This window comes from Prosopis cineraria, unplaced genomic scaffold, assembly GCF_029017545.1.
Source record: "Prosopis cineraria cultivar Desert tree isolate PC_DT_omini unplaced genomic scaffold, ASM2901754v1 PC8, whole genome shotgun sequence".
Taxonomy (NCBI): domain Eukaryota; kingdom Viridiplantae; phylum Streptophyta; class Magnoliopsida; order Fabales; family Fabaceae; genus Prosopis; species Prosopis cineraria.
In genome coordinates this window covers 14,810,769-14,829,148 of record NW_026555339.1, presented here as the reverse complement: position 1 = coordinate 14,829,148, position 18,380 = coordinate 14,810,769, and the positions used below count along the sequence as shown (strand labels likewise).

At 31.8% G+C, this 18,380-nt stretch overlaps 1 protein-coding gene and 1 long non-coding RNA gene across 2 annotated transcripts; one reads left to right on the top strand and one right to left on the bottom strand.

Annotated features, from left to right (window-relative positions):
- Positions 1–1,173: 1,173 nt before the first annotated feature.
- On the bottom strand, positions 1,174–7,278 carry LOC129318006 (TMV resistance protein N-like). Its single transcript, XM_054962493.1, has 5 exons — positions 6,619–7,278; positions 4,697–5,795; positions 4,295–4,573; positions 2,410–4,185; positions 1,174–1,444 (listed from the first exon to the last, which is right to left on the bottom strand). The coding sequence occupies exons 1-4, from the start codon at positions 7,122–7,124 to the stop codon at positions 2,455–2,457; spliced, it is 3,615 nt and encodes a 1,204-aa protein (XP_054818468.1). The 5' UTR covers positions 7,125–7,278; the 3' UTR covers positions 1,174–1,444; positions 2,410–2,454.
- A 3,839-nt stretch (positions 7,279–11,117) lies between these two features.
- LOC129318044 (uncharacterized) lies at positions 11,118–14,416 on the top strand. The gene is made up of 3 exons (XR_008595152.1): positions 11,118–11,345; positions 11,474–11,539; positions 13,577–14,416. It is a non-coding gene; the product is annotated as an uncharacterized LOC129318044 (long non-coding RNA).
- Positions 14,417–18,380: the final 3,964 nt, after the last annotated feature.

The following is an 18,380-nucleotide window of genomic DNA, read 5'->3' as shown; positions in this document are numbered from 1 at the left end:
GCCAATTCTTCATTAGCAATTCTTCATTTTAATCCTCTGGCTTAAGTGTATGGGTTAAATATCAAATTCATATTGATTAAAACAATTATTTAAATTAATTATTTGTAAAAAAATGTATATCAGTTTCCCTTAAATATTCACTTTTTTAATAATTTATATTCATAGGATCAAAATAAACTCATCACTTTCTATATTTAAGATTAGAGAGGGTACTGTTATTTATCTTGAACTCTCCATTTTCTCGTTGGCCTTGTGAATTTAACTCAATAATAATTATCTTATGTTGACTTAATTAATGCTTTTACCAATTTTAACCAAAATTTTCATATAGAAACAAAAATGGACAATGTCAATTAAAAATGGACCCAATAAAAATTAGAATGAGATGGTGTCAAAGTATTATTGGGCTTTCAACAAAATGAATGGGTTTGGCCAATAAAATGCATAGGCTAATGCAAACAAAGTGGTGTCAGAATTTTTTAACCAAAAAAAAAGAAAAGAAAAATTAACGGTGACAGAAAACAAAGAAAAATATTGGTTAAGGTTTGTGTCAAAAAAGATTGACAAAGGCAAAGAGGGTTAAAAACACAAGAAAATAAGTAAGTAAATAAAGGATAAGCAGCATTGTATCGTTTCCCAAAAAATAAAAAAATTAAAAAGAAAAAAGAAATTGAGCTTATTTCACTTTTGTATATTGATTGTGGCTGTAATTTTTATTTTTATTTTTTTGGTTTTAACATAAGTCAATCTTTTTAAAAAAGTAAAGCGATTACGGCATTAAAAAGTCCAAGGAATCATGAAACAAAATGATTGTGGCTATACATATTTTATGCACAAATAAGAATTACAAATATTATCAGTCAGCAGATGCCATCTCTATAACTATCAAAAGAAAGTATTAAATAATTAAATAAAAAACTGAGAGTACAAGAACAAGATGTGGCCAACAAGGAAAGAGCACAGTAATAGCAAAACAAGACCCAGAAAACACAAACCAAGTTTCGAGCAAAAAGTTCCATTGAGTTGAAGAAATAGAAGCCAACCAGGGGAATTTGCTAAGAAAGACCAAATGATAAATTAATTATTTGAGTAAAAGGACCAAGTTACTTCATGCATATAAATTATAATTGAATGAGAAAATACATGTGAAAAAAAAAAGAGCATAGATCATAATTTACTTGAAAGATCTTGATCCTTTTACTCAACTAAGTGAATGACTATACCATCAGTTTCTTTTCCGCAATTTCCCCAGCCATTAACGTGCTCTATCCTCTTGAATCACTTATATTATAGACTCTGCAAATATATACAATGTTTCACACTACTAATTTGGAAGGCTCGTGCATTAATTTAAAATAAATACATCAACAAAGAAGGCACGTGCTGGTGTTGTTCTCTCTCTCTCTCTCTTCCCCCATTGCTGCCTATGTTACTCCCAGATTCTCTGTGAAACAAGTAAAATCTATGTCAATACAACATATACAATCTATAGTAGCATAAATAGTGCGACCTATACTTAAATTCTATACAATGGGAGAGAATACATGTTTAATTATATTCAATAAAAAGTTATAACACAGAAGTGAAGGTGAAAGCACCAAATTTGATCATATAATTAACCTCCAAATATATATATATATATATATATATATGTATATAGCAGCTTTCAGTATTAATAATTTATACATCCATTTATTTTTCGTCAGTATACCGAAATTCAAATTTTTTATGTTCTCCATGTTACAAATCTCTGCTATTTATATTTTTTAAAGCGTTGGTTTGTAATATTTTGCAATAGTATTATTGAGATTTGTTAGAATTTCAAAATGAATAAATTTAAATAATTAAAATTTAATCCTGAGAGGAAGAAAAGCGAAAGAGATCCAGAGAAGTTTGATTAAGAGGTTCAATCATATATTGAAATTTAACAATACCTGCGTTCCTGGTCTCTAAAAGCAGCATTCAAGGCACCAATTTTATTCTTTTCACTGTATTTCGTGCCTGAAGTTATTTATTTCTTCATTCATAGAAACAAATTAAAAACAATTATTCATCTAATTGACAGCTACAGATCCCAATCTCTATTAACAGAAGATTTCATGATCTCCAATTATGTCAAGAACATTAAAATATTATCAGCTCCTACTGTATCAGGAGTTATGTATTATTTTTCTGTCTAACATGTTAGCATTTCCCCAAACTACTGCTGAACACATGAATTTGAATCCGTGAAATATAAATTGGTTCATAACTTAAAATATGCATGAAGACCATGACAATTTTTTAGCTCTTGCTTATGAGTGAACGTATATATATCTGTCTATATGCAAGTATTACTATAACTTGAAATACAAATGGAAAATAAAGATTTCAAAAGGGGGAGAAACTAGAAAGAAGATGTAGAGTTACCAATGAGGAGTAGCCACTTGAGTTTATAATTCTGTTTCAGCATCTTCATGGAATCTGGAGCATGCTTGCATTCTTTGATCTCTGCCACTCCTCAATGTCTTCCTTGCTTGTCACACGCCACCCACACTTTCTTATTAAAACCAAACCTCTACTTCTAGGCCAGAACCTTGCAGTAGTAAATATTAACTCAACTTGATTGTATTCCTTGGGCAGAAAACCAGAAGGAATAAACACAATACATAGATGAGGATCATAGGCTTCCAAATAAGTCTCCCAACTAAAACCCCAGTCATATTTCTTGCGTATTAAATTATCACGATCAGTTTCATAACCATAATAAATGGCAAGGCGATGGTCTAGGTTTCTAGCATTTGTTGGCACTATGTCTTGTAGTACAAAGCAAAGAGAAATTCCCCACTGTTCACTTGAACCACGAAATCGAGAGAGATCTGCTTTTATGGATACAATGCAGTGAAACTGAAAAGAACCAATATTCTCTTTGTCCATGGCAAATTGACGTGATTGATAAACACGTTCGGTGGAAGAAACTTCAATCTCGGCCAAGAAATCAATGTTTTGATTATGGAACCATGGTGGGATTTCACTCCCTAGACTTATATAACGAATTGGATAAGGTATTCCAGTTGATGGCCTGTTTGAAAAATAGTAAGATGAAGAAAGGAACCCTAGAAATGATGAGGGTTCCATTAAAGAATGGCAACCTATGGCACTTATATATCCTACATTGGGCGGAACAACTGGCAATGATAAGAGCCTGGTGCAACTATCCAAAGTAAGAGATCTTAGAGCTAAAATATTTGAAACAAAGCCAGAAGGAAGAGTAGTAAATTTGTTTCTTCCAAGATCTAGTACTTCCAAGGATGATAAGGACCTAAGATCATCAGGGAGTGAACCATCATAGAGATTACAATCTTTGAGACCCAAATATTTCAATGAGGATAAACCTGAGAATAGAAGAGGAAGAATGCAACTTCCAGAAGGTAGGTGGCTAAAATCATTTCCACTAAGATCAAGTAGCTTCAAAGATGGTAAACACCCAAGATCATTTGGAATTGATTCGACACTTAAACTGCAATAACTTAAATTCAATTCTCTCAAAGAGCATAAAGTTGAGATTGAAGGAGGCAACATCAAGCTTAAAGCAGACTCATATCTATTGAACCCAAGCATGTTTACAATTGGGGAAAGTAAATTCTTTGATGAATCATGTGAAAAACCTCTACACCCATTTGCATTTAGTGTTCTCAAATGTTTTAGACCAACAACACATGATGGTATCTCTCTTATCGCAGTTCCACTCACATCAAGCTCCTCTATACCCTTATTTTCTTCCAAATTGTTTGGCAGTGAAACCATTTTTGAGCAACCAGAAATGTTGAGGTTTTTGAGAGATTTTAGGTTTCTTAAAGAACTCGGAAGGCATATAACATTTTTACAATCTTTCAACTCAAGCATTGATAGGCATTTCATATTTTCCCCAAATTCAGGAAGCCTTTTTACTCTTGAGCAGCCAGAAAGGATCAATGTCCTTAGAGAATCCATTTCCACTTTTCCAGGTATAGCTTTAAGATTTTTGCAATCTCTCAAATTCACTTCAACAATTTTCTTATGATATCCCAGTGAAGGATGAACCTCAACAAGTTTTATGCAGCCTTCAAGTATTAGATGCTCAAGATTTGAAAGCATTGAAAAATTAGGAGTTTGAATTAGATCTTCTGAATAGCTTAAGTCAATGAGCTTTAACTTTTCAAGCATCTGTTCAGACACACAACAAAGAAAAATATTAGATTTTTTGAAATTTGAAATGCTAATGTTGATTAATATGGAAAAGGTATCTAAAGCTATTATTGCTAAATCTTCTTACCGGAGTTTTTTTCCAAGGTTCTATGAGTGTGCTATGATGCATTTGGAGGTAAACAAGTTCATGAAGTTGAACATCAATTGGAATATATTTCAATGGATACTTCTTCCATTCAAGAACTTTTAATGAACTAGGAAGACATTTGAGTCCATGGAGAAGATGTACATCACATGATATGATAAGTATTCTGAGATTACTCATCTTTGAGAATGCATCAGGAGCCCAACTTGCCTCATATTGCATGGGTGAGTCAAGATATATGACCTCAATTAAATTGGTTCCCTGACAAATAATAATAACCATGCACAATTATGTCAAAATCAAGAACAAAGTAAGCTATAAATACAAATTTTGAAACAAAAATGACATATATATAATAAAGTATCTCGAGTAGCTTGAACTTACTTCATTGTTTTTCAATACATGATTAATGTTTTCTGTTGACCATAGTCTGCTGCGTCTACCGACATTAGCTGGTGATTCCTCAAAAACAATATATTTACCCATTTCTTGTAATATATCATGCATATTCACTTTATCACGTCTGCCAATCACTAATAAGGATTTCTCAACAAGTCTTTTGATTCCTATTGTTGGATGAAAATCACAAATTTCCAATATTCTTATCAATTCATCTTTACACATTCCTTTGAAGAAGCATGCAATGTCTAAGAAAATCTTTTTCTCCATATTATCTAATGCTTCATAACTCACTCGAAGCACATTTATAATGTCACTAGGTGGACATTTCTTTATTTTCTCCAAAGCGTCTCTCCACTCTGCAATAGTTGCTCCATAAAGATGACAGCCTAGCACTTCAAGTGTCAAAGGAAGGCCTCCAGCAAGCTGAACCACACTCTTAGACAACTCCAGATAATCTTGAGTTGGCTTATCACTTTTAAAAGCCCTTTGACAAAAGAGTTGAAGAGATTCTTCATTGTTCAATAATTTTGCAGAATATGTTTCAAATTCTCCATGTGTTGCCAGTAACTGTTTATCCCTAGTTGTTACTATTACTCTACTTCCAGGACCCAACCATGTTGACTTCATTCCTAGGTATTTAAGCTGGTTCATCTCACTTACATCATCAAGTACTATTAAAACTTTTTGATTAAAGAGAAGGCTCCTTATGATCTTCATTCCTTCATATTCATCGTCAAATTCTATACTTCTCAACTTCCCACAACGTGAAACAAATTTTCTTTGCAATGGAACACATCCTTCCTTTTGACAAACATCCCTAACATTAGCAAAAAAGTAATAAAGATCAAAATGATTACAATTTATCTCGTAGATAGCTCTTGCAAGGGATGTCTTGCCGATACCGCCCATACCCCAAATTCCTAAAAAGCGAACATCATTCAATCCAATCTCTAAAATTGCATTCACTTCTTCAATCCTTGACTCCATTCCTACAAGTTCAGTTTTGTAACAATATGACATGTGAGGCTGTAGTTTTGTCCATACACTTGTGACAATTTCTTCAATTAACTTTGGTTCAAGCCTACATGAAGGAGAATATTTAAAAGAAGTTAATTGCTATTGTCAAGACCAAAAATAACAATAAATTCAGCCTCTTTAAGGAGAGACAAACATGCATACGCAATATTTCTCTTTATGATTTTCTTATATCATTTTAAGGAGAAGTATATTATATAATACATACATTATTCATTTTTCATAAAAACATTTATCAAGTTATTACTTCTTTGAGAAGGAACTCTCAAAATTTTCATCATAGTGAGATTGGAAAAGAATAACAAAACTTAAATCTTACCGATAATATGGAGCGTTATATATTAAATTATGGTGCTTTAATTTATAAATATTAAAATATGCACAAACGTTGTAACATGGAGTAAACTATAATAATCTCTGTTGAGGTTTACTTAAATTAAATTGATTCTGTTTTCGACATAGGATAAATACACACACACACACACACATATCGTGCCAAAACCGCTTTACGGAATTTCTTTTCCAGCGAAGTTAACTTTATGCTCAAAGCGCTTTCTAGTTGAAAAGAAAATTTTCTGGCATGAAAAAGAAAATAAAAACATGGACTATTAGATCTTTACAATAACTGAAGTATACGTGGTCCACTATTATGTGGAAAATTAACTGCAACTACAAATTAGTAAATTGGATAATAAGGTACATGTGTAATATAATATTAGATAGATAGATGGATTATGTTTTTAAAACAGGAAGTATTTCATATAATTAAGGTAAATTTGAAGGTCAACCACAGTAATTATTCCTTACTCCTATTGTTGTTCATGTAGATCTAAAATTAAAATTCATAAACTGAAATACGTGAAACTTACTGATCCGCAGAGTGGTAGCCGGATATATTTGCTACTTCTTTCAAGGCATGTCTCCATCCTTCTACCTTCTCTTTCTCTTTAGAATATCTTTCAAAGTGTTTTGTGAAGGAATCTGCAAAGGCTCCTATTTGATGTCTTGCATCAGATGGATCTATATTATAGAACACTGGGATGACGTCTCTTTTCAATGATTCTCTTGACTCAAGAATCTTTTGGAGTTCATCCAAACACCAACTCGAGGAAGCATAATTCTGGGAAAGAATGACAATGGAGATGAGAGAATCCTCGATTGCTCGAAGGAGTTGAAGGGAAATAACATCTCCTCTCTGAAGCTCATCATCTATGAAGGTTATGATACCCCTTCGTTGCAAAGCATCGTGTAAATGGGCTGTGAAGCCTTTTCGAGTGTCTTCTCCTCTAAAGCTCAAGAAAACATGATGCTTCCATGGCTGGATTTTCGAGTTCAAAGAAGAGGAAGAACAAGCAGCTTCAACAATAGCATCCATATTTGAATAAAGGTTTTTTGAGTATTCACAGAAAAAATTGAAGGCAAGATGGCGATGTACAGTGATAGAGATTCTCAATAGATTAAGCTTGCATCCATATGTTTTTCTAATTAACTTCAATAATTTGGTCAACAAAAGTTGGTGGAGCCTGTGAGTGATTGGCCTTGGAAGGTGGGTGGAAAATTGGCTTATGAGAAAGTGATGTACTAATAAATTCATAAGTTTCCGTGTCTTTTCATTTTGATTTTGTTATCACTGTAACTGGGAAAATGAGTGAGGTGAATTGGGGGAAAAAAAATTCAGTTGAACTGTAAATTATGGGGCCGTTAGTTTTTGAGAAATGTACTAGTAAAATAATAAGTTGACTTGAATATTATTAAATTTATCTTAAAATTTAATAAGTTTAATTTTGATGAGGAGGTATTTTACAGATATTTATATAATATTTTTGCTCTTATATTGACTATTTAATGCATGAATTTAAGATTAAATAAAATACCTTACCTAAAGATTCTAGTGTATTTTTAGGAAAAGGAGACAAAACAACATACAAAATGTTTTAAAATGCGAAACCCATGGTCAAGGGCCATGGAATCAAGAGAAAAAGACTCATCTGCTCATGAACAAGCGTGTGAAGATCTGCTTGCTGATGTAACTCACAACGGAGATTCTAAGCCATTTGACACTCGACGGCACACGAATATGACCAAAATAAGCACGATCACATGAGGACAAAGGAAGCAGAACAAAAATTATATTTTAAAATATTTTAAATCAGACATCCTCATATCTAATGATATAAAGAGTGATTTGGACCAATTCTAAGCCTATGGGGGTGTAATTTAGTATAAATAAATCTCCCAAAAGCCTCTTAACATATTCAATCTCATATTAGAAGGCTAGAAAGCATATTATAGATTTTGGAGAAGTCTTTCCAGCCGGGAGCTTTCTCTATTCTTTTTTTTTAGATTCTTTTTACGTCTTTTATTTGGGATTTTAAGTTTGATTCTATGAGTTCTTGCTAAACTTCCAGTCAAGGTAGGGAGTAGACTTGCTGCAATGAATTTTGTTCTTTATTTAGTTTTGCTTAATTTTCTCGTTGAACATTGATTTTTCTCTATGAGAATTTATGTTTGCCTTTATATTTATCTATATTGTTTTAATCACTTTTTATATATGTTGCCAGTATATAATCTATTCATGCATTCTTTGATAAATTGAAAGATGAAGAACTTACCTAGATTTAGAGAGATAGACATAGATAACTAAATTAAGTATAATTTAGAAGTTTGTGGTGACTTAAATCATACCTTCACAATTTAGTTAGAAAGTAGATTCTAGTGAGAGCTAGATTTAACTCTAATTAAATGCATTCTAATCTACTGGAAGGTAGTTATAACATCTTAGAAACAATTGTCACTATAAAAGAAGGGGAGATAATTAACTGAATTATAATAATCCTTCTTGGTAGGTGAGTCATAATCCTGGCATTTGTTTGACTGGTTGGTTCATTGTCTCATCGCGTTTATCGTTTTCTTATTTAATTTAAATACTTTTCAAAATTATTATTTGTTTTCTTAAATAACAAAGATCACTATCTTCCTTTGGATTTCACTCCTGAAATATACCAGGAATTATTAAAATATCAATCTCTTGCACTTGCAAGACCGATCAAATTTGCACCCCTACCTACTAATAAGGACAAAAAAATTGTTTTTATCAATTTTTCCAAGCATATTTAGTAATCGAAGAAAGATAAAAATGAATATAAAAAATAATTAAGTGCTTTATAAATATGATCAAAATTAATCTTTCATCTCTACTTTATAAATAGGACCGGGTCTAATAATATTCACTAAAAAATTTGTATGCAAACACCAAAAAAGATAAAAAGCACTAAATTAGATCCTCACTTAACCTCCTGAATTCTGCACTTGTGATTTTAACATTTAAATACGTGCCGGTACTTATTTTTCTTTCACGCCCCAAAATTTAATTTTAGATTGTTCAGGTTATTGTTATAATTGACTTTTTAATAATTATCAATTAATTAATTACACTTTCACGGTAAAGAATGCTTCCCCAGTTTGTAGGAGTGCATGATTCTCAAAAATCTAACAAATGTTACGCTGATCGCTTAGGGCTTAAGCATAGTTTACAAGATTTTAGAATCTTAAAATTAAACAATCTTGAAATGACCAAGAACTTGAAAAATGGAGGAAGAAGAGAGAAATTTAGTGAAAAGAAGCTAGATTAAGAGGTTCAAGTAGTAACATATATTGATTCTTTTCACTTTTAATGTTTTGGATCAACCATTGGTTTGTTGGGTTAGTTCCTTGAAAGTTTGTAGGAACCTGCTTCTTTAATAAATTACAACAAGTTTCCATTTTTTATTTCCTTTCCTTTTGTTTTAGATAAGTATTGAACATTACTAATTAAAAAATTTGGGGCCCTATAATTTGGTTGGAGAAGCTGGTTCACCATATTTGGAGTCTTCCACCTAACATTGTTGTCTTTAGCTTGAAACTTTGAACCTCACATCTTTGAAACTAGCACAGTTAACGCAAGTGGGAACCGCCTTTAATAAAATACACGCTGGAAAAAAATACAAAAAAGTGTCATTTCCTTTTCACCTTGAATAAAAAAATGAGGCCTTATCTTCATTTCAACTGAAGCTTATCTTCATTCGATCCAAATTTTATCAGCACTAATGATTTAGCCTCAACTTAAGCTTATCTTCATTCGATTCAAATTTCAGATTTTAGCTCTTATTATAAGTTTCTCTATCTCAAAGAACCAATATGTGTGTATCTACCTATATATATATACACATATATACTCCCCAGTTTCTATTTGTAGAAGAAACTATCACTTTTTACTTTTTTTTTATATAAGCAAAATCATATATTTCAATAAGTATTTATTACACATCACTAAAATTGCCCCTCCTAATTTACATTAACGAGAAATAACATACTTATGTTGATTAACGTAGGGCATTTTATTCAATTTCCTTTTTTTAGACATAATTATTATGCTTAACCAACTTTCTAAAACTGTGTGATATAATTTTTTTTTCTTATATATAAAAATAGAGGGAGTATAATTTAGGGAGAATTTTAGCGGAGAACCAAGGATTTAACATAATAATAAATAAGGCCCATTAAAATCTAATTTTAATTCAGTCCAAAAGGATTAAAATGAAATTAATTTAAATGATGAAAAGATTGAAATAGCCTCCATTTAAACATTAAAAAAATAATGATCAAATTTACATGTAATGTTAGGGAATTAACAATTAAAGTTGAGAAATTAACAACTAAATTACTTCATAAACTCAAATAAACTAATTGAACAAGTCAAGTCAAGTAATTTATAAGTGATGTCAGAGAATAACAAGTTGCTACAACTAGTGTTATATCATGAGTTCAGATTAATTAATCGAACAAATCAAGGATCGTCAAGTCAATTAAAGTAATTTACAAGTGATATTGGGATCAACAAGTAAAGTTGAAAAATAAATAACTGATATTGCCTCATAAGTCCAAATAAATTGATTAGACAAGTAATTTATGAAATAACTTAGTTGTTGATTTCTCTATTTTAATTGTTAATTTCTCAACATTACATGTAAATCTAACCACTATTTTTTTAATGTTTAAAAAGAGGCTATTTTGGTGCTTTCATAATTTAAATTAATTTTATTTCATTTGTAATAACCTAGGAAGTTGAAGTAAAATTAAAATATAGAATAATGTATTTTAATTGTATTTGTATTAAGTCTAAAAATATTTTGACAAGAAGCATTGTTGATCTAGTGGGAGTTGCATTGATAATTTACCTGTATCAGGTCATGAGTTTGATTCTGGCTTGATGCAAAAGAAGGATTTTTAATTTGGTTTCAGTTTTATGAAATTACTAGAATGCCCCTCCTTTTAAAATAAAAGTAACGCACCAGATTCTTCCCTCATTCCTCTTCCTTTTTGTCGGCTACAACTAGAGGGAGAGAGATTGAGAGTAGTACTAAAATTTCTTCCTCCTCTTTGATCGTCCGCGTCGGTGAACTTGGGTACGTTGTCCACTACCAAGATAGGTGTTAGGGAGCTCACAAATCCTCCGCTCTTCCTCCTCTATTTGTGTAGCAGCTGTGAGCGTTGATGCCATCCTTCTTCTTTCTATTCTCTGCTGTCAGCTCATCGCCACCATGGTTAAGCACCGAAGGTACATCTATCACTTGGGCGTGCGTTTCTCTTTCCCTTTGTGCCGCTGACATTTCTCTTCTTCTTCTTCTTCTCTTCTTTCCTTCTTCCGTACTTGACGTTCGGCCCTTCCCCTGTTCGGTGTTTCAGAGTCTTCTTTCATCCTCCCTGCTATCATGCCCAGACCTTCTCCTCCTTGTTTCTAGAATAGTTGAGGTAAGGATCTTGGAGTCCCTTCTCCTTTGTTGTTGTTGTGCGTGTTTAAAGGCTGGCTGTTCCTGTATGTGTGCTTTGCTGTTGTTGTGCGTGTTTGATGGCTGGCTATTCCTCTGTGTAAGTTTTACTGTTACTGTGCATGTTTGATGCTGGTTGTTGCTCTGTGTGTTTAGCTGTTGCTGTTTGTGTTTTTATGGTTGGGGGGGATTTGAGTAAAATGAAATTTGAAGTTCATGAAAACTTGGATTTGGTTAAAAATTGAATTGATTTGGGTTGCTGGAGATAAATATGAATTTGGTTTTGCCTTTGAAGTTAAAGCTAAATTTTTCTATGCTAAAGGATGGGATTTGAGAGTGTTGATTAATATAAATATTGATACTTGGAAAATTTTGGAAAGGACATTACAGAGGTAGAAGCTTAGTATTGGTTTGAATTTTAATGCATATGAGATGTGCGATAAAATGCTTGAAAGGAAGTCAGAATTAGAAATAGAGATGTTTGAGAAAAATAAAAGATAAGGATTATTTGTGCTATTTCTGTGAAATTTTTGACAGTGAAGTTGTAGGAAGTCCAATAAAATCCTATTATATGTTATAAGAAGATTGGAAGAGAAGAGAAAGAACTTGACATCATGATTTAATCAATAGTATTTGCAAGGTATTTGGAATAATACTTGCTAGAAGAATCTAACATATTATGACAAGATTCTTGTGATAGTTGTATTGTCGTTGGTTAAAATGTTATAGAAGACACTTTATATGAAATTGAGACAAAAATTAGAGATTTGTGGAATAGATAATTTGATGGATAATCAAGAACTAGATTGCCATTGATATGTTAGTTTTTGAAATTTCTAACGAATAATTAATGCAATGTTCAGAAAAAAAAATTATCTACTGTTATTGTTGAATAAATTTAGGTTGTTTATTTTGAATTTGTGAAGTGTATATAAGAGAATGATTATAGTATTATTGGACAATAGGAATTTAAGGATCTCGAGTTGTTGCAAAAAGGGCCAATTTGGAAGTTAGCGATATGCTTGAAAATCCATCAAGTAAGTGAATAGTGTCTCAACTAATTTTTCAATAAAAATTTCTTTAATAAAATATAACATTTTTATGCAAATCATTTTAACAACAATGATGTGATTATTGAAAATTTTTTTAATTAAACTTCTTTATTTTGTGAAATTACCTTTATCAGTTTTGAAATGTTAGTTAATCAATATATACAAGTTTGGACTTTAATTATAGAATTTCATTTTGAAAAATTATTGAATTGCTGTGTGAAAAAATGATTTATGCGAGTTTGACGTTGAAAATGAAAATTTTATTTTGAAAGTGATGATTTTCTCATATGTTTGAAAATGAATTTTAAGAGAATTTTATATAGAACACTGGTTGCTAACGGCAGTTCTGTTAGCCCTTGGCATGCCATGGTATACCTAGCTAGCAGGGTATGTATAGGAGGTGCTAGCCCCGTGCGATGGCTAACGCACATGGAATAGATGGATGGTTATTCACGAGTATTGTACTCACGTTTGTTTTATAGCTTTGGCTGCGTTTGGTTACATACTCTCGTGGACTATGTGTCCATGTTTGTTTCGTGGCTTTAACTGCTTTTGGTTACTTACCTTCGTGGACTGTGTGTCCACTTTTGTCTTTATGGCAAGAGCCGCGTTTGGTTATTTATTCTTGTGAACTGTGTGTCTACGTTTGTTAATTGTTTTGATAAGTCCCTATTATATGACTTTGATTATTGGTAATTTTACATCTCATTTGTTTTAAATAGCAAATTATTTATAATTACTGATTTTGTTTATTTGCTTCCTTGCAATCAAGTGATAATATTATTTAATATGAGATTTTAATGGTTCGAGATTTTATTTAAAATTTTATAGAATCATTTTATTTCAATGTTTATTAAATTTTTATAAAGATCGTTGCCTCTTTAACTTATATAATTGTTTAAATTTTTTTATGTTCAATTATTTACTGTTGGGATGTTATTCACTGAAAAATATTTTTTTTATCACAGATAACTTGTACATTTGTCAAATCATTCAAGGGACTTTATTACTAAGTTACAGTTGAGATGCTATATTGGTTCATCTCTATTTTCATCTCCAATTTTTTTATGTAAAATTTTAATTTGTATATTGTACTTCTATAAATAATGTTATAAGTGCTCCACATAGACTATGGTTAAGATCCTTTTTATAAGGAAGGTTTTGTTAAAAAAAAACATTGAAGCTTTGCTATGACAATTAGTATTAAAAGTGTTAGAAATTTCATATAACTTGATTATTTTATTAAAAAGCAAAAAAATTTCATTTTGAGGCTTACGGGAATGAATGATGTAGTTCACACCCATGCCGGTTACCTTTTATTTTTGAGGTGTGATAGATTGGTATCAGAGCCTGGTTTCATGTGGAGCAAGGACACTTCATTGGGGTCTCAATTATCATTATAAATCCGGACATAATTATAATTGAGGCATCATTGAAGGCCTTATAGAGGGTCCTATAATGTTGTTATTGTGTGTTAGTGTATTGGTGTGCGATTAATCTCTGTTCTTTCTATTTGCTCTTCTAGCTTTTTAGGTTAAGGGAAATAATGAGGTGGACATCCAAGTAAAGGAAAACAAGAAAGGGAGGAGCTTTTGAAGGTATTATTATTTAAGAAAAAAATAACACCACACACACACATATATATACACTTCAGTTGTTATAAGAGGAGCGATAGGAACTTGAGTTCTAATCTTTGATTATAAATTAATATATGTCAAGAATTGGAGTTTAGAAACTCTCGTGACTTTATATTAGTGGTTGAAGGTTATTTATTGGTTTGAATGGAGGAAAGAACCCATTATGCTTAATGAAGTTAATTATCTTAAATTAAAGGTGTTATAAGAGTTGTAAGTGTAGGATAATAAATTGTACATGTTTTGAATATAATATACTTATAAAGAGTTATTGAAGAGTTTTTAAAAAATAATAAATCACTTACTCTTTACCAAGGGAAAAAAAGCAAAAGGTTTGTATGGGAGTTATTTTAATTTATATTTGAAAGAATAGCTCTATAAATCAATCAACTTGCCCCTTATTTCATAATAGTTAGTGTGTATTAAATGAGAAACAATATAACATTTCTCCAAGAAAAAAAAGGGGGGGTGAGGTCATAAGGTGAAATAATTTCTTTAAGGTCATTACCAGCCCTGAACTTAGTCTCACTTAATATAACAAGTAGTAAGAGCAGTGGGTTCATCCTCAGCAAATGTTTTTATGCACTCATTACACTCCAGGAAGTATAATATAGTAAGATTATATGTAGTTGCTATTAGTATTGATAGGCATATCATGCAGAGTGTTGTCCTTAAATCAAATAGTTTGAATCTTGGTTAATTTTGTTGGCTTGAATTATGTGAGAATATCTAAACCGCAAGAAAAGATTCATACATTGTTTGATTCTAATCTTAAGCATTCTTATATGCTTGGGTATTATGATACAAATTCCAGCTAGTAAGATGCTTTTGATGGATCAAGTGTTTAAATCTTTTACCATTGAATGAAGGTAAAGAGTTTCTTGCTAACTTTACATGAGTGTCAATAAGATTTATTTGATGAAATTATTATAAGATAAGTGTGAGTGAGAAATTCATAATTTTGAAATATCAACCTTGAGAACAAAAACAAAGTTTGAAGAGCAAAGTGTATAAATTTAAATTCTTTACTCATGATGAGGTTCAAATGGGTTTGTTAGGAATTAAATAGGTCATGCATGATTTGAGGAAAATAATTGGGATTCATGTGATAGGAAAACTAGAATGATGGTTCAAAGTGGAATATTGAAGCTCATATATTTTGATTTGAATGATATATATGACTAAATGTGTGTTAATGCAAGTCAAGTGGTCATTTTGAGTCATAAGGTCAATCTTAAGCACTAAATTAGATTTACATGCTATATGAGTGATGAGAAGTATGTTTTTTGTGAAGAATTCTAAGAGAATGCATGCTCAAGGAATGGAGCCTTCAAAACATAACCAAATGTGTAGTAAAAGGTATGACTGAAGTTGAAAGCCATTAAAGGTTGAAGTTTAAGTTGAAATTTGACAAGTATTTATGGGACATATAGAAGTTCCACTCGTCTAAGTATGGCAATTTTTGGAACTCTAGAGAATATTTTATGAGTTTTCCAATTCAATCCAGGGGCTGTCATGAAATAGTTCTATGTTTCCTATATCAGTTATGATGTTTAATGATTTTTCTAGGATGAATGGACTCTAATGACTTTGAAATTTTAGCAGTAGATAGTATATGAATATATCTTTTAGGGAATCTTAATTTGCTTCAATTGAATGTTCCTAACTTAAGTTATGAAAATCTAAAGTTGGGATCAATTATGTGTTCATAACATGCATGCAAATTAGGTGAAGAGGAATTAAGGTTTATTGTTCTTTACTAATTATATTGGTTACTAATAAGATATTTTAGGCATTTTAAGTGAGTTGGAATGATCTTTGGTGGTGAATGGTGGAGACAAAGCAAGTGAGTAAAATAACAAATGATATGTGAACAAGGGTAAGGGTTGTAAGTTTTTGAACTAAATGAATATGATGTTTAGGTTATTCTTTGATGAGTTTATGAGGGAATATATTTATGGAATTTTGATGTATTTAAGAAGTTTAGAACAATATTGGATACCATACTAACTTGAAGAGTCATATTTTTATGCAAGTTATTGGTAGTGATAGAAGGTGCAATGATGTTAAATTTTCTATTAACTAGAGGGAGTATTTAGACGTAATAGTAGTATGTATGTCTTAAGTAAAGGATGTGCCAAACGGGAAAAATTTGATCTCATTGTACATTAAATATTTTTATTGAAGGGATGTTGTGAGGAAGGGCATAATAATAAGGCTTTATCTTATGCTACTTGGGTTGTGCACAAGTTAAGGCAAAATATTAGAAATTGAGATGATTGCATCAATGATTTGAAGAGTTTGTGGAGTTATATGGAGTTTCACCATCTTAGTTACGGATTAAGAGCTATAAGCTACTTCATGCTTTTGACAAGCCCTTCAAGAAGCTTTGGGTACTATCACAAATTGAGAATCAATGTGAAAGAACAGTTTGAATTATAGACGTTATACTAAGATTTTATATTGTGACTCTTGGTGAAAGTGAGGATAACTTCTTGGAGTTGGTGGAAAGGGAGCGTAACAATAGGGATCAAACTAGTATTTACAATTTTAGGAGTTGTATGACATAGCAAATATTTGTATGACCCTTCTCATGTGATTAAGACTCAGGAGTTTAGATAGGCCTAGATTTAACAAATGAAGAAGTTCTTGTTATCATTCTATATAAGTAATTAAAGAAGCAACAATTGAAAGAAATTGCTTTGGTGAAGATGGTTCTAGCACAATCATTTTCAAGAGGCAGCTAAAAAAAAAAAAAGAAGTTGAAATGTGATCTACGTGCTAAGTATTTGCACTTATTCTAGGATTGAGATGCGCTCATATTTAAATTTAGTGACGCGAATTTCTAAAATGAGGGGAGAATGTAATAACTAGGAAAGTTGAAGTAAAATTAAAATATAGAATAAAGTGTTTTAATTGTATTTGTATCAAGTCTCAAAATATTTTGACAAAGCATTGTGTGGTCTAGTGGGAGGTGCATTGATAATTTACATGTACCAAGTTATGAGTTCAATACTGGCTAATGCAAAAGAAGGATTTTAATTTGGTTTCAGTTTTGCAACTTACCAGAATGCCCCTCCTTTTAAAATAAAAGTAACGCACCAGATTTTCCCTCATTCCTCTTCCTTTTTGTTGGCTGTAACGATATAGAGAGAGAGAGAGAGAGATTGAGAGTGGCTCTAGAAATTTCTTCCTCCTCTTTAATCATCCATCGTCGGTGAACTTGGGTGCGTTGTCCACTACCACGATAGGTGTTAGGGAGCTCGCAAATCCTCTACTCTTCCTCCTCTATTTGTGTAGCAGCTGTGAGCGTTGATGCCATCCTTCTTCTTTCTCTTCTCTACTGTCAGCTCGTGCCACCATGGTTAAGCACCGAAGGTACACCTATCACTTGGGCGTGCATTTCTCTTTCCCTTTGTGCCGCCGACATTTCTCTTCTTCTTCTTCTTCTCTCTTTCCTTCTTTCGTACTTGACGTTCGGCCCTTCCCCTGTTCGGTGTTTCAGAGTCTTCTTTCCTCTCCTGAGCATGCCTAGAACCTTCTCCTCCTTGTTTCTACAATAGTTGAGGTAAGGATCTTGAAGTCCTTTCTCCTTTGCTGTTGCTGTGCGTGTTTAAAGGCTGGCTGTTCCTCTGTGTGCATTTTTCTATCGCTGTGCGTGTTTGATGGCTGGTTGTTCCTCTGTGTAAGTTTTGCTGTGTGTTTTGTGTTTTTTGGTTAGGGGATTTGAGTAAAATGAAATTGAAGTTTGAAAAGAAAACTTGGATTGGTTAAAACTGAATTGATTTAGGTTGTGTCATCAGAGATAAATGTGAATTTGGTTTTGCCTTTGAAGTTAAAGCTAAATTTTTCTATGCTAAAGGATGGGATTTGAGAGTGTTTGATTAATATAAATATTGATACTTGGAAAATTTTGAAAAGGGCATTACAGAGGAAGAAGCTCAGTATGGTTTGAATTTTGATGCATATGAGATGTCCGATAAAATGCTTTGAAAGGAAGTCAAAATTAGAAAAAAAAAAGAGATGTTTGAGAAAAATGAAAGATAAGGATGTTTTGTGCTATTTCTTTGAAATGTTAGTTAATCAATATATACAAGTTTGGACTTTGACTATAGAATTTCATTCTGAAAATTATTGA